Source organism: Hemiscyllium ocellatum, chromosome 29 (genome assembly GCF_020745735.1).
Source record: "Hemiscyllium ocellatum isolate sHemOce1 chromosome 29, sHemOce1.pat.X.cur, whole genome shotgun sequence".
Lineage (NCBI taxonomy): Eukaryota > Metazoa > Chordata > Chondrichthyes > Orectolobiformes > Hemiscylliidae > Hemiscyllium > Hemiscyllium ocellatum.
The window spans coordinates 49,598,181-49,615,796 of NC_083429.1; the positions used below are offsets into that span (position 1 = coordinate 49,598,181).

At 40.9% G+C, this 17,616-nt stretch overlaps 1 protein-coding gene across 1 annotated transcript in view; it reads left to right on the forward strand.

Annotated features, from left to right (window-relative positions):
• htr3a (5-hydroxytryptamine (serotonin) receptor 3A) overlaps nt 1-13,648 on the forward strand; it is a 32,649-nt gene extending 19,001 nt beyond the window's left edge. The window contains exons 3-9 of the mRNA XM_060847014.1: nt 574-618; nt 1,307-1,416; nt 2,992-3,161; nt 7,178-7,344; nt 8,490-8,700; nt 12,459-12,692; nt 13,365-13,648. Of these exons, the coding sequence (XP_060702997.1) occupies nt 574-618; nt 1,307-1,416; nt 2,992-3,161; nt 7,178-7,344; nt 8,490-8,700; nt 12,459-12,692; nt 13,365-13,648 (1,221 nt within the window). The remainder of the gene's footprint in view (nt 1-573; nt 619-1,306; nt 1,417-2,991; nt 3,162-7,177; nt 7,345-8,489; nt 8,701-12,458; nt 12,693-13,364) is intronic.
• Nucleotides 13,649-17,616: the final 3,968 nt, after the last annotated feature.

The window sequence follows — 17,616 nt, forward strand, 5'->3', positions numbered from 1 at the left end:
AAAAGAAACACTAACCATAAGCTTGCATGCACCCACCTGGATCTTGGATGTACTTTAGGCATGGAAGCTTTGCATGCTTACACAGTCTGGCCTACATGTGACTCCAAACCCAAACCAACAACTGCCCTTGTGAAATGATCTAGCAAACTGTTTAGTTCTAACCAGGGTTGGGTAAAAGCTGGCAGGTTGTGCTTGTAATATCTACATACTTCTAAGAATGAAAACGCAGTCACAATGACGTTTCCTGCTCTGTTCCCGGTTACTCAGAGGTTCCCAATCACGAGCCAACCCACCCTAAAAGGTTCCGGGAACTTAAAACCAAACCTTAACTAGCTCTCGGGAAGCTACACTTAACTAACTCTCAGGAAATTACACTTAACTAGCTCTGGGGAAACTACACTTAACTAGCTCTCGGGAAACTACACTTTTGCCACCTGCCCAATTCAGTTGCACCCCCCACCCCCACCCCCCCAACTCTTCTAAATGTTCCAGGTAGGTGCGAAGATTCCACCCTAAAGATCACTCCTTCCTCACTCATAACTTTGGTTAATTATGTCATTTGTTTAATTTCAGGATGAGAAAAATCAAGTTCTAACTACTTATATCTGGTACCGACAGGTAAGAATGTGCAACTAACTTGTGATTGGGCCATTTTTGTTCAGTTTAATATGTAGAGATAAGGTAGATAGAAATTTACTTTAAGTCAGGAGTTCCATGTTTCATTCTGCCCGTTCCTCAATATTATGCTGTTCCTTTGCTTGCACATTTCACATCAATCTGATACAATTTGTCACATTCGGGAACTAGTTCAACTCCTTTTCCATTGCAAAAAAGATCAACATCCACCACACCTGGTTCAACGTTTATATTGACTTAATGATGAATCCATTGTTGAAGTTGTAAAAACCCATCTGTTTCATTCCTTTAGAGAAGGAACTCTGCCATTCTTACTGGGTCTGGTCTACATGTGACTCCAGATCCATAATAATGCCACTGACTCCTAACTGCTCTTCAGTCAACTAGGGATGGGCAATAAAGGCTGGTCTAGCCAGTGACACCCACACCCCATGAAATGAATTTAAAAATTAATACCTTTCACCAGATATGAGGTTTACCAAGCATCAGTTAATTTACTCAAATGTACCCCAACAAAGTTGAATTCCCACATAGTCGGGATACATACTCGAATTATCTGAATATTGAGTTCTATACCTTGTTAATCCAGCCCCTTGCCTAAATAGTAGGTAGAATATTTGCGTGGAACAGTGCACAGCCTCAGTCTAACAGATTCTGCAACATCTTTTAGATTTGGACAGATGAATTCTTGATGTGGAATCCCAAGGACTTTGATGACATCAAGCAGATATCAATTCCCACCGCAAACGTATGGATGCCAGACATTTTAATAAATGAATTGTAAGTAATCTTACCTTTAATAAAAACAGAGTGGGGGTAAGAGAAAACTTGTATCTAGTGTGGGTATCAAAGATACTTTTGATTCAGCTGGGTATTTTTGAATCCTGTCTCTCAAGGTTTCTAAGCTCTATTTTACTAAAGAAAGTTTGATCGCTTTTATTCGTTCAATTTCAATTCTTTTTCATCTTATGCTCAGAGAATATTTGTTATTGATTAAAGATTTTTTGACATTAAGATCTCAGAACGTGCACTATGATTTCACATTCCTTTCTTCCCATAAGATTTGGAGACAACTTTACCGATATTGAGGAGCAAGGTAGTTCTTAGAATATCTCAATTATCTTCAGCATTTTGATTTGATTTGACTTAATTAATTATTGTCACATTTACCTAGGTACAGGGAAAAGTTTTGTTTTGCGTGCAGTACTGGCAGATCATATCATATAAAGTGCATTAGGGTAATAGAACAGAGCAAGGAATACAATGTTATAACCGCAGAGCAGGTGCACAAAGAACAAGATCAACATTAAATTTAAAATGTGAGAGGTCCATTCAGAAGTCTGATAACAGCAGGGAGGAAGCTGTACTTGAATGTATTGGTACGTGTGCTTAAGTTTTTGTATCTCTTGCCTAATGGAAGATGTTGGAAGAGATTACAACCAGGATGGGAGGGATCTTTGAGTAAGTTGACTGCATTCCCAAGGCAGTGAGAAGTGTAGATGGGGGTCATTGGATGGAAGCTTGGTTTATGTGATAGTCTGGATTGTATTCACAACTCTCTGTAGTTTCTCACAGTTGCACAACAGTTGCCGTACCAAGTCATGGTGCTTCCGGATAGGATGCTTAGCAGGCAGGCTGCTCAATATAAGCACTGGGACTCAGGAACATCTCTGACACCTTCTCCAGCTCATTCATGAACTCCCACTCTGGATTCTTTTACAATTTCCTGTTTTCACAATTGAATTTTATTTAATCAATGTGTTCAAAGATGTTATGGTACACAGGCCTTCAGGCTCAGTGGTATGGACACTACCCTGCACTACAAGAGCCCTCCTACTTTCATTGTTTTACAAATAGTGACAAAGCCTTTCTAGCTCTGAAATTCCCTCACTTGAGCTCTTCACTCAGCCCCTCCTCCAACACTTACATTCTTCCTCCTCCTTTAAGGTGTTTCCTGGAGCATCTTTTTGACTCAGCCCAACCTGTCCTACCCTGTCCTAGGAAGCACGTTTGGGCATTTTGCTGCATTATAGAAATGCTCTGAGTGGTAAAGAATTCTCACCTGCAGCTGCTACGCATAGATGCATGGAACTGAAGAATGGAGTAAAACTGGTTGGCATTTCTATTCAGGATTTTCCCATAAGCCTCTAGCGGCCATCTACAAAGTTGAATTGAGCTGATAGCAATGCATCAAGAGTGCACAATCCAACCTCACATATGCCTCGTTTTGCCTATTTCATTTCAATCTATCACCCAATCCTTCTATCATTGTGTTTACCTCATCTTTCCTTAAATGCAGCAATGCACCTCAACTAGTCCTTGTGGCCATATATTGAAACATGTATTTTCATGTAGTGTTGATGTAGGTAAATCACCAGATATCCCGTACGTCTACGTTGACCATGAAGGGCGAGTGAAAAACTACAAACCCATCCAAGTAGTTACCGCTTGCAGCCTGGACATCTATAACTTCCCGTTTGATGTCCAAAACTGCACATTCACGTTTACAAGTTGGCTACACAACAGTAAGTAACAGATGATGTTAAAAATTAAATTGAATTTATTGCCACGTGTACCAAAGCACTGTCAAAAGCTTTGTCTTGTGAGCAATACAGGCAGATCGCAGAGTTAAGTAGCATTGATAAGTAAATATTAGGTAAACAGCAGCAAAAACAGAAACACAGGTACAGGCAAATGTTAAGAGTTTGTGAGTCCATTCAGTATTCTAACAACAGTAGGGTAGAAACTGTTATGAAACCGGCTGGTGCTTACAATAGTCTTTAATTGCTGTGATCTGTGAGAATTTGGAGAACGGGACAAGAGAAACACTTTTGACTCGAACTGAAGTGAAATATGAAGAGACGAGCCAAGGAAATCTTTTGCACTGGGTCAAAACCCTCATGTAAATGGATCATTCCTGTCTAGCGTTGCGTTGTTTCTCACAGCAGGTACATTATGTACCTTAAAGGGTCATGTTCATGATGGCATCACCAGGTCATGGCACGTGATATAAAGGTTTCAGTCACCATCTTCCTGAGCTCTGTCCTTTCGCAGTATGGCAAGCTAAGGAAAGCATGCTGCAGATTGTATGAGTTGCCAGGCTTGAGTCCAGACACACAAGTCCCTGTGCTTCTACGTAGATAGCAGGTGCTATAATAAAAGTTCAAAATAGTTCCTCAGGGCTATGTGACCCACACCTCATTTGTATGTTACGGGAGTTAACCTAATTATCACCTCTTGATGGTGGAAGATTCTTAACAATCATGACATCTCACACCATCTAAAACAGACGGAAAACTATTTCAGATAAAATTCCCAAGACCACAGAGCAGTTTGGTATGTTAATGAACCTATAGCTGGAAATACAGTGGAAAATAGGCTGACAATAGAAACATGAGCAACATCAAGAAGCAGGAAATTCAGCACTTTGAAATGTATTCCTCATGCTGTTGATCACCAATCCTACCATGCATTTTCTCTGCTACGTTATGACAAACATTTATTATATTCTAGTCATACAGTTGACTTTAAGCTATCTATTTATCACCTTACAGATAAGGCATCATGTTTCTATTATAAATTTTAAACTTACTTTCATTTGTTTAATTTCCTCAAGTCTTACGAGCTTGTCTTACTTTTAGTAAGATTCTGGGGAAAAAGCAAAAGATTCCACTAGTTAATAATGATGCTCACTTCACAAGCTAGTGCAGGCACAATGGGCCAAATGGCCACTTTTCTGTGCCAAAACACTTCTGTGATTCTGTGACCTTATCTCCACTATGTTAACATTATATAGAGCTTGATCTAGTTCCTCTTTTAACTACTTTTCTAGACTATAATGCTTAATCACCTTTCATCGTTCATAATAGATCACTTTACTTCTGGCTAAGCAAAATTTTCAACCACTTTTGCGACCCATTCAGTGAATGGGCGAGGACAACTGACCTTCTTCACGAATTCCCTGCCTGAAGGCAGGCCTGACCCGGAGCTCTGTGACTTGCATTGGGGCAGGTTCGGAATCTCCCCAGCTAGAACAGGAACAGAACACTCCATCATTGCCACCAATTTCAACCCCCATCAGCCAACAAGCCCACAAGGAAGTCTGAGTTACTGTAGCAACATTCACATCTGACATGTAAGTGTAAATAAACACTTACATCTGGAACTTACTTCCAATCTGAAACTGTAGATAGTGGTAGAAAGTCTCTCTAACACATGACTAATCAGGAATACTTCTTGCACTTGCCGGCTGCTATTGGCACATGTTGGAACGTTTTGTAGGTGATGTTCAGCTTGTTTGATTTCAGAGTGAATAGCCACCAAGTCCTGGAGTGGGAGTTTAACTTCAAACTTCTAGCTCATAGGCAGGGACTTTGCCACTGCACCTCATCATAAGGATGAATAAGGAGTTCAAATGTGTCTACTATTAAAAAAGAACAGAGAAAACATTACACCCATAGGTGTGACGAGTGTGTGTTATAAATAAGACATAATGACAAAGCTTTCTTGTGTGACCATTGTGGAAGAACACTTATATTTACTACACATGCTGCTGGTGATGTTATTAAATTATAGAGTCACATAGTCATACAATACGGGAACAGACCCTTCGGTCCAACATACCATGCCGATCATAATTCCAAACTAAACTACACCCATCTGCCTGCACTTAACCCATATCCCTCCAACATTTCTTATTCATGTACTTGTCTAAACTTCCTTTAAACATTGTAACTGTACCCACATCCACCACTTCCTCTGGAAGTTTATTGCACATTACTCAGTTAGTAAAATATCTGCCACTCACATCTTTTTTAAATCTTTCTCCTATCACCTTAAAAATAAGCCACCTAGTCTTGAAATCTCCACGCTCAGGAAAAGACACCTGTCATTCATCTATATCCATCATTATTTTATAAACCTCTATAAGGTCACCTCTTAACACCTTGTGCTCTAGTGAAAAAACATTCCAGCCTATTCAGCTCCCCCTCTCTTTTTAACTCAAAGTTGAACTTCAGGCAAACACGTAGTTAGCAACATTGGAAGAAAAAAATCATCGGATGACATAATTCAGATAGTTCAAAGCTGTGCAGGAGGGATAAGTAAATATATGTCATTAAGAAGGGAAACTTTGCTCTTCATTGAAGGCACTTAAAACTCAGATAATTAGGTTATTCAGTATGTATCTGTTTATGTTGCAAAGTACAGAATTCTTGAACCTATCCTTCAGATTTAGATTTAATCCAATGCCACAAATTAAATATTTGCAGTTGAATGTGTGCAAGGGAAGAAATTTTATTATTTGATAATTTTAATTCTATTAAAATGTTACATAAATGGCCAACATTTTTGCACCAACGCAATAGTTGTGAAAAGTTTGACATTAATTTATTTTTCTAGAAAAGTTATGAAGTAATCCATGACGATGCTGATGGGATTTGCTTGTCATGCATAGGATTTTTTAATATTCTGTTAATTGTGTTATAATTTATTAATTATGTTATAGTCATTCTAGTACATTATATAAATTAATTATGTACTGTAAATTTAATTAACTTTACTAGATTAGCTCATTTTAACCCCTGACGTGATTTTGTTGGCAACAGTCAGTTCCATTTTCTGTGTTTCTGACTCACAGAGTCACTCAACAGAAACACAGGTTTGGAGAATTTTCTGTCAGAATGAAAAATTCAATAAGCCAGAAGAGAATTAGAGAACCTGCATTGGCATAGCGCCTTCCAAAACCTTTAAAGTAATTGAAGGACTTCTGAAGCAAAGGTGGCTGTCATAATTTAGGAAACACAGCAGTCAGTTTGTAAATAGGATTAATCATACTCAAGTCTAAAGATCATACACACTCCTATTCACGTGTTCTTCGTCTCCTTATACATACTAATAAATAAATAGCAAGGTCCCAGTTGCACTTGTGGGATTGGTTAACAAATAGGTTGGCTCATACATCATCCAACAAATAGGTTGGCAGTGTTACAAAATGGGAGAACGTGTACACATATCTGTTTGGTTCCTCACATCAGAAAGTCTCAATCTTATGATGCATAACCGCACCCACTTCAAGGTGTACCACAACACTGTTCACCAGTTACTAACTGTTCCTTGACCTAATTGACTCCAGGTCAATTCTCATCCTTTCATTAAACTTCTCCAGTTCTCATCCTTTCCTTTATTTGTGATTTTTTTCCAGCCCTGCATCAGTCTAAGATCACTATATTCCTTCAGTTAAACCTCCCTGACTCTGAGCTGCCCATTCTTTCAGCAGTCTTGGCCCTAATGCTCAGGAATCCCACCGTAGACCTTTCCTCCTCTTCACCTTTCTCTTCTTCTTAATGATGCTTCTTAAAAGCTACCTCTTTGACTGTGCTTTTGGCCAACTGCCCTTACATCTTATTTTGTGGCTTCGTTTGTTTGATAACACTTCTGTGAAATGTCTAAGCACCTTTTATTAATTGATTTAAATGATTGTAGTGTCATTTTCTAAAATGAGAATACAAGTTGCCCAACTGTTTTGCTTTAATATTTCCAGTCCAAGATATTAATATCTCCCTGTGGCGATCTGCTGAACTTGTGAAATACGACAGAAGTGTTTTCATGAATCAAGGTGAATGGGAACTTCTTTATGTCGACACCCAGTTCAATGAGTTTAACCTTGAACGAGGATTGTCTGTGGGCTATGCAGAAATGCGCTTTTTTGTAAGTTCTTCTTGCTTAATACTTTATGATTAGCTTTTGCTCTGTATAAGGGAGGCAGGGGATAGTGGTAATGTCACTATAGCCAATAACCTCAGATTAAAGTTCTGGGGAGATAAGTTCACGTCCCACCATATTAGACGGTGAATTCAATTTTTAAAAAATCTTGAATGAAAAGCTAGCCTAAAGATAACGGTGCAATCACTATTGATTGGTGTAAACATCCGGTCAGCATCTCCGTCTCAACCTCTCTTCATAAAAGAAACAGGAAAAAAAACTCTTAAAGTCATAGTGTCATCACACAAGAAAGAGTTTGATGCAGTTCTGAGTGGTAAAGGCACCAAAGAGGGGACTAATGAGGAGAAAAAGAGAACAGGGGAGTGATGTTGGTATATCACCCATGAGTGGAGCAGGCTCAAAGGACCAAATGGCCTTCTCTGGCTCCTATTTTCTATGTCTTTATGTTTCATGGGGAAAAGAGGTTGAGATTTCTTTGAAGTCAGGAACATTGGAACATGAGGTGATCACTTAGTCCCTGCAGCCAGTCCCATCATTTAATTAGATCATCATTCACCTATGATCTAATTCCACATTCCTGCCCTAATCCATTTGATTAACAAAAGAAAACCTGTTGATTTCAGATTTAAAAATTAACTATTGGTTTAACATCTATTTCCATTGCAGATATCAAATTTACATCATATGTAAGTGTTCCAGTAAGATCCAGCTGTAATTTTTAAGTATGTCTATCCCTCAGTTCCCACTAATATCTGAAAACCTCAGTTAAATCAATCTTTACCTTCCCAATTCCACCAATACTATCCTAGTTACTGTAGTCTTTCCTCATAACCTAACCCTTGAAGTCCAGTAATCATTCAGGTAAAGTCAGTGTCTTTCCTAATTCCAAATTCCTGTTCGGAAGAAGGGTCACTGAATTTGAAATGTTAACTCTGCTTTCTCTCCACAGATGCTGCCAGACCCGCTGACTTTTTCCAGCAATTTCTGTTTTTGTTTGTTTCATATATTTCCTAATGATTGGCACTGAGATCTGACCAGAGTTTGGCAGGTTTAACTAGAGTTTTGTGCAGTTTCACATAACTTTAGCTATGATATCTTCATGACAATCTTTCTCTCTTGCTCTACCTTAGCTCGTCATTCGAAGACGTCCTTTGTTCTATGCGGTTAGTTTGCTGTTACCCAGTATCTTCCTTATGGTCATGGACATCATTGGGTTTTATTTGCCTCCAGACAGTGGGGAGAGAGTGTCATTTAAAATTACTCTTCTTCTGGGATATTCTGTTTTCCTTATCATCGTGTCTGACACTCTTCCGGCCACAGCTATCGGCACTCCACTGATAGGTAAGTAGGAACTCCTTCCACTTGTGCCTTTGACTGTATTCTGTGTTTGGTTAAATACAGAATGTTGGACATGAAACCTTTTCAAGAGAAAACCGGCATTAGAAATTGTATCCTGGAAACAGAGACCTACTGATCATAGAGTTGTTATAGATCAGAAGGAAGCTATATGGCCAGTCAAGACCATTTCATAACAAATCTCATAGCTAAGCAATCCCAAGAGTTAATTAATAGTTAACACAAACAGGGAAGGTCATAGCTACTTAACTACGTTGTCTAATCATTGGTACAAGTACAGCCTTCATAAAAACAGCAAAGAGGAGTCCTGAAGAAGAGTAATATTAGACTCGAAATTTTGCCATGGTTACTCTCTCTCTCTCTCGTTGCCAGCTCTCGTGAGTTTCTCCAGCAATGTCTACCTTTATTTCAGATTTCCAGCATCCCTCAGGGTCCTACATACAAACCCCATAGGTTTCTTTGAAGAGGTGACGAGACAGGTCAATGAAGGTCAAGCTGAGGATGTGGTGTATATGGACTTCAACAAGGCATTTTATAAGCTTCCCCATGGTAGGCTCATTCATAAAGTCAGGAGATATGAGATACAGGAAGATTTGGCTGTCTGGATTCAGAATTGGTTGGCTGACAGAAGGCAGGGAGAGGTTGTAGATGGAAAGTATTCTGCCTGGAGGTCAGTGGTGAGTGGTGTTCCTCAGGGCTCTGTTCTTGGGCCTCTGCTCTTCGTAGTTTTTATAAATGATTTGGATGAGGAGGTTGAGGGGTGGGTTAGTAAATCTGCCAATGTCACAAAGGTTGGAGGTGCCGTTGATAGTACTGAGGGCTATTGCAGGCTGCAGTGCAACATAGACAGGATGCAGAGCTGGGCTGAGAAATGGCAGATGGAGTTCAACCTGGATAAATGCAAAGTGATGCATTTAGGAAGGTCGAAGTTGAATGCTGAATATAGGATTAAAGACAGGATTCTTGGCAGTGTGGAGGAACAGAGGGATCTTGGTGTTAAGTGCATAGGTCCCTCAAAGTTGCCACCCAAGTGGATAGGAGAAAGTGAGGACTGCAGATGCTGGAGATCAGAGCTGAAAATGTGTTGCTGGAAAAGCGCAGCAGGTCAGGCAGCATCCAAGGAGCAGGAGAATCGCGTTTCGGGCATGAGCCCTTCTTCAGGAATCAGGAATCCAAGTGGATAGGGTTGTTAAGAAAGCGTACGATGTTTTGGCTTTCATTATCGGGAGATCGAATTTTAGAGCTGCGAAGTTTTGCTGTAGCTCTACAAAACCCTGGTGAGGCGACACTTGGAATATTGTGTCCAATTCTGGTTGCCCTTTTATAGGAAAGATACGGAGGCTTTGGAGAGGCATAGAAGTTTTACCAGGATGTTGCCTGGACTCGAGAGCTCATCTTACAAAGAGAGGTTGATTAAGCTTGGACTTTTCTCTCTGGAGAGAAGGAGAAAGAGAGGTGACCTGATTGAGGTGTACAAGGTAATGAGAGACATGGATAGAGTCAATATCCAGAGACTTTCACCCAGGGCAGGATTGACTGGCACGATAGTTTTAAGATATAGCAGGAAGGTATAGAGGAGAAGTCAGAGTTAGGTTCTTTACGCAGAGAGTTGTGAATGCATGGAATGCGTTGCCAGCTGTAGTGGTGGAAGCAGAGCCATTAGGGACATTTAAGCACCTGGTGGACAAGCACATGGATAGCAATGAATTGAGGGGTGCGTAGGTTAGGTTATTTTATTTTAGATTAGGAATAATCCTCGGCATAATATCGTGGGCCAAAGGGCCTGTTCTGTGCTGTACTTTTCTATGTTCTATGTTCTATGTTTGGATTACAAATCGATATTTTGTCACCCATCTGCTTAATTTTGAGTGCCATGGAATTCTTTAGGAACCATGTCCCTGTCTAGCCTCAGCCAATTTTAAAATGGTACTTTGAGAGCCTTCTGATTCAGAGTGGCTCCACTGACGTGGACATTTACCTTGAATGTTCAGTGGGAGAAGATGGACTTGTTCTGCTTAGAACAAAGGAGACTGAGGGGATATTTGATAGAGATATATAAGATTATGGCAGATTTAGATAAAAGACAAAGAAAAAAATTCCCATTAATTGATGGAACAAGATCAAGGGTTCTCAGATTTAGGATTCTGCAAAAGGCATGCATGGGGAGGATGTGAAGAAGGATTTTTTTAAGCAATGAGTGGTAACAAACTGGGCCTCTCTGCCTGTGAGAATGGGAAGGTGGAGATGATGTATGAATTGAGGGAAATAAAATCATCAGGACTATAGGGAGAGAGCAGGGGAATAGAACTCAACAATCTGCTCTCCAGACAGCCAGCATTGGCTTGATGGACCAAAAGTCTTCCTCCAGTGCCACAATGATTCTACGGCCCTTAAGGACTGAAAGAATTAGCCCTGTGCTGACACAGGCACATCTTTGTTTCCTCTTGCTCTCTAGTCAAACCACGAAGGAATACAAGATAAATTTAAAGCATATGAAACAAATCAGAAGACTCTCACACTACCATTTTAAAATTGGCTCCATCGTTTATCATTAATACTAGTCAGAAATATAATATTTAAGTATCCCCTATTTTCTCACAATGGGGGCTCCATTACAGTCAATGACTGCCTTTACTTACCTCATTTGTGCATCCTTCACACATTGCTAATGAAATTATCACTCTGCTTTCAAGGGAGACATTGTTGAAGTTTCAGTCTTGAGTTTGGTTTGCTGCAGTTCACGTTTTAATGTGGACTATGCAGCCTATATACTGCATAATGCTGTTTAACTATAATCCTTTTGCTGTTTTTGATCTGAAAATAACAAATGCTGGAGGTCACAGCAGGTCAGGTAACATTCATGGAGACACAGCAAGCTAATGTTTCGAGGCTCAAAGACACCTCATCAGAGTTGATGAAGTGTCACCAAGACTTGAAATGTTAGCTTGCTCTCTCACCATGGATCAGAGAATCCCGACAGTGTGGAAATAGGCCATTTGGCCTCACAAGTCCACACCGACCCTCTGAAGAGTAACCCACCAGACCCATTCCCCTACCCTATTACTCTACATTTACCCTGACTATACACCTAACCTAAACATCCATGAACACTATGGGCAATTTAGCATGGCCAATTCACCTGACCTACACATCTTTGGATTGTGGGAGGAAACAGGAGCACCCAAATGAAACCCACACAGATATGCAAACTCCACATAGCCAGTCGCTCAAGGCTGGAATCGAACCCAGGTCCCTAGTGCTGTGAGGTAGCAGTGCTAACCACTCGGCCACCATGATGCTGCCTGACCCGATGCAATCTCCAGCATTTGTTGTTTTTAGTATAGATTTCAGCATCTGCAGTAAGTTGCTCCAACACTGTTTTGAGTTTTACCGGTTGCCACTTTCTGCCTCCAACTCATTGACACTGCTCAGAGTCAAAAAGTGTGGTGTTGGAAAAGCACAGTCAGTCAGGCAGCATCCGAGGAGCAGGAGTGTCAACGTTTCTAGCATAAACTCTTCATTAGGAATGCGAGCTTATGCTCGTAACATTGACTCTCCTGCTCCTCGGATGCTGCCTGACTGGCTGTGCTTTTCCAGCACCACACGTTTTGACTCTGATCTCCAGCAACTGCAGTCCTCACTTTCTCCCGTCACTGCTCAAAGGTTCACTTTCATGCTCAATGGTTGATTATTTCAGTAACCAAATTCTATTCTTCTCTCCCCTTGCCCCCTTCCCATTCCAGGTGTATACTTTGTGGTTTGCATGGCTTTGCTGGTGATCAGCCTGACTGAGACCATTCTCATTGTGCGACTGGTCCACAAGCAGGACCTCCAGCCACACGTGCCAGAGTGGGTGAGGAGTTTGATTCTGGACAAAGCCACGGTCTTGCTCTGTCTCCGGAACAAGACTCAGTTCCACTCCATGCATCGCCACAGTGGAACACCAGATAATGCCAGGGACAGAAAGGGCAGCACGGGTAGGTGAACGAATGCCAGGGCAAGCTGGGGTAAAATTGAGCAGAAATGTCACAGAGGGGCACCTGGGCTTGTGAAATATGAAACTGATGGCCAGTGAATTCTTATTGATACATCAAGACTGACTCATGCATCCTGACAGCTAGTGCACCATGGGGATGTCCTGAGTTATGGATGGTGTGATATAAATGGAAAGGCCTTTTTTTAACTTTTGCAGGTCAGGGTCTCACATTATGTTTTAACACCTGAGCTACACGGATTTTGGGACACTTAAAGAGTCCCCCAGCAGCAGTTTGCATTTGCACAGCACCTGTAACATCTGCTTCTCAGGCAGGTTATCGAGGAGAAAATTTGACTCTGGGCCCCCATCAGGAATTGGTAATCCAAAACTTGGCCAAAGAGGTAGACTTCAAAGAGTGGCTTAAAGAAGGAGAGAAGGGTTTGGAGATTTAGGGAGAAAATTCCACCTTCAGGACTTAGGTGGCTGAAGGCATGGCCACCCCATGGAAGGATGATAAAAACTGGGAATGCTCCAGAGGCAAGCATTGGAAGAATGCTGATATCTCAGAGGGTTGTAGGGTCAGATTAGATTACAAAGTTAAGGAGGAGTTGTGGCCATAGATGGATTTTAAACAGAGCAACTGTGATTTCTTTCTTTGTCTGTATCTCGACAGTGCAGCTGAATCACTTTGCCTGTGAGAATGGGACAGACTGCGAGAAACCAATTAGCTCCAGCTTACCTCAGGCAGACTCACTCCTCACTGTGGACAACATCCTGCACGAGATCTCAGCAATTCGCCAATTCCTAGAGAAGAGGGATGAGTGCAGAGATATCGCCAAGGAATGGCTGCAGATTGGGTATGTTTTGGACGTACTCCTTTTCCGTGTATACCTAGTGGCTGTCCTGGCCTATGGGGTCAGCCTGGGTACTCTGTGGTCCATTTGGCAGTACTCTTAAGTCAACAACACAACAGGCTGTACACCTGCTCCACCTGATGCAGTATAAATGCATAACTTGCTTTATTCCTGATGTAATGCTGAGTTTACACAGCCGAAATATGCCATTGGAGCTCAACAGGCTCATTGCTAGCTCCAATAACTTGCACCCTCTTCATCCAGCCCTGTGAGTGACACCTTCTATTCCTCTCCCTATAACACACTTCCCCTTACGTACTCCTATGATTTGATTTTTAAAAATTCTAAATGTTTTCTGCAATCTCTAACACATGGATTCATATGCCTCTTCTGCATTAACAGGAAAAATTTCTACTTATGCAACTCCGGCCCCCCACTCCCAACCACACGCCCCAACTCCGTTCCCCCCACCCCTCCCCCATTATGGCTATAGTGGAATTAAAGTATAATCTCAACACCGTCTATTAAATACAGGTTCGCTTTAGGTCCCCACAGAAGATTCTAGTCAGCCCCTCTGAGCTCTCTGTCCTTGTTCTCCCTGTGTAATAATTTTTATTTCACATGTATTTCATAAATGTTGATGATATTATAAACTCTGTAGGAAGGTCTTGCCTCTTGGAGGGGAAAGTGAGGTCTGCAGATGCTGGAGATCAGAGCTGAAAATGTGTTGCCGGAAAAGCGCAGCAGGTCAGGCAGCATCCAAGGAACAGGAAATTCGACGTTTCGGGCATAAGCCCTTCTTCAGGAATGCCATTCCTGAAGAAGGGCTTATGCCCAAAACGTCGAATTTCCTGTTCCTTGGATGCTGCCTGACCTGCTGCGCTTTTCCAGCAACACATTTTCAGGTCTTGCCTCTTCCCAGTCAGGTGTCTTTCATATTCTAAGCAGCATAAAATGTACTTCCCTTAGTTTCATCAGCTTTTAATCATGATCATTCCTGCATAACATTTATACAGTTACTCTGCCCATTTTGCCTGGACACTTCTTACATCTAAACCTATTCTGGTTGGGCACATACCACCCACAGCCATGTTCTCAGATCATGTTCTACTTACTGAGCACTGTAGCTAGCAGCAATGTTGCAGTATTGCACCGATTGCTTCTGCCAATGCTCATTCTAACTACAGCCTTGAGATGTGACCTTGACTGTTTCCTCAAGCAGTCTTAGCACAAACACACTCAGGCTATCTTTTAACCTTAATGTTCCCAATCCGAAGTGTGGTATGTCTACACTACTCCAATGAAGTTCTTGACACATGAAGTTATCTATTCAGCCAGAGATGCCTAGAGTGAGAACCGCAAGAGCTTTCGAATATGCATCCTTACTACATTTTCCAAGCAGACCCCCTTTGCTGGTGCATGTATATATGGTAGCATCAAACAGACAAATTGCACATTCCAATTTTTGACCCACTACACCCATCAGAAACTGGTACAGTCAGATCATCCAGCAATTCTATGGAGTTCACTAATGAACTGAATAATAGGTGAATCCAATTGTGTCAATTTTCCATTCAGACTACGTCTTTAATATTCAATAATCCAGGAGATGGAACATATCTCCATTATTCATTCTACAAAAGGGTGAGACCTTCCTTTTTGTCTCAGTGGTGATTTGCCCAAAGCTAATCTGAGATGATTGAGTGCACTGCCTCTCCTGAACTGATATCTTATTGAAGCCTCAAAGCAATATTAGGCAGTTTAAAAGACTGTTGTTCCACACAATTTTATCATGATTTGATCGACAGGATCAGTTAAAACAATTATCATAAACGTTGGTGATATTGGAAACACAACCTCTACCCATTCAGATCTCTTCCATATTACAGGCAGCACAAAGTATACTTCCCATCGTTTCATGAGGTTTATTTGAAATCACAGCCCCTTCGTCACCTGTTGGCCACTAACCTGGTGTCGGGTGATTTCTGACTTTGTCCACCCCAGTCCAACACTGCCACCTCCACATCATCATTAGCTCTTAATCATGATCATTCTCATCTGAGTTTTCTTTCCATGACCCTGGTACTATAATATAGGGGATGATATTGGAATAATGTCACTGGACTAGATCACTATAGCCCCCAGTCTGAAATCTGGCTTGCTAGATTTTCTTTACAATCTCTGGCCTATATGCGACTCCAGACTCACAGCAATGCTGTTGATTCTTAACTTTATCTGCAATAGCCGAGCAAGCCACTCAGTTCAGGCATGATTACAGTTGAGCAGCAAATGCAGGCCTTGCTAGTAATGTCCACACCATGAAAGGTCTATTAAAAAATCTAACTGACTTCCTTGAATACACCCTAACTGTGCTGAAACTCAGAGTCATTTCTGTATCACTTGCTTTAACTCTGTGGATCTTTCTCACCTCCCTCCAACAATCAGCAGCATCATGACTACCAAATGTATCCACAGCGTGGTCACAGTGAACTCATACATTGCATTTGGTGCTTCACCTTCAAAAACAACAGAAAAGTATTAACTTGACACAAAATCCGCAGAGAACTTAATCCACAACTATTGCTGAAAATTATTAAGTTAACAAAATATGGTAACATTTTTTTAATTTTATCTAAATAAGTAAATACAGATAAAAGATATTTATAAAGTCAACTTTGACCATTAAGGTTGCACACTACAGGCTTGAAGATTTCTCTTTCCAAGGTGGAGGGGTTGAAAATTTGAAGTAAGTAAGTATCCGTAATGGCTTCTGTACATAGAACATAGAACTGTACAGCACAGGAATGGGCTCTTCAGCCCAGAGTGTTATGTCAAACGTGACTCCAAATTAAACTAATCTCTTCAGCTTGACCTTGATCCATCTACCTCCATTACTTGTGGAGGTATATGGATCAAGGCCTGTTAATCCAGAGACCCAAATAACGTATTGAGGTCCTAGGTTCAAATCCTGCCACAGCAGATGGTGGAACTTGCATTCAATAAAAATCTGGAATGAAGAGTCTAATGATGACCATGAATCAATTATTGATTGTCAGAAAAACCCATCTGGTTCACTAATGTCCTTCAGGGAAGAAAACCGCCATCCTTATCTGGTCTGGCCTCCATGTGACTCCAGATCCACAGTAAAGTGTTTGACTCTTCACTACCCTCTGGGCAATTTGTGATGGGCAATAACCCCCTCATCACATTAAAAATTGGAATTCCATATCTTCTTCCAGTCTCCTGTTTATCTCAGGAGTTATTGAATTCTCTGATCTGTGAAAAGGGCTCCTTTTGTTATCTACCAGTCAATTAAATCCCAGATGACTCCTTTTTCTGCCTTTCTTGGTCTGTCTGCTTTTGGCTGAAGGCGTGTAAATGGGAATTGTCATATAACATATGGCAGCCATTTTTATATGCTGTGTCTATTATGTAAAAGGTCATCTTTATGCAATGTCTTGATTTCATGGTTGTAAGAGTTGGGATTTTAAAAGACCCAAGTTTGACGTAACTGAACAGCACATTATTGATTTGTCCCGGGTTCGCTCACCTCCTTGGTGCCTGCCTCTTGGACTACGCCCCTTCATGTTTGACTTTAAAAAGAATGAAGTTTCCTGGCATTAAAGACATATCATTTAGATTACTTTCCCAAAGAACTTTGCAGTCCAAGATTCGTCTTCGAGTGTATTGGATTGACTATTCTGAATGAATTGGTTCTCGAATCAACCTCTTGTAACAATGTTCTGATCAAATGTATTGCAACCTTTAATCAGCTTGATGCAGGTACCCTGCTGTAAATGTACAAATATATTGAAATAAAACACACGACTGAATGAAAGTAGCCTCTGTGTGTTTATAAGCAATATCAATGCTCACATGATTTATATGACGAGCTAACAATCATGAATAGACTTAACTTGGAAAATATTCTAATTGTGTTTCTGCTGCTTCCAAAGTTCACACACTTTGCTTGGGAGAGTGGTCTCAAGGTCAGGATTTCACAAAATCAGGATTTTAATAATTTGCTTTAATGGAGGGTTTATGAACTCATTTTCCTACTCAGCTCTGTGA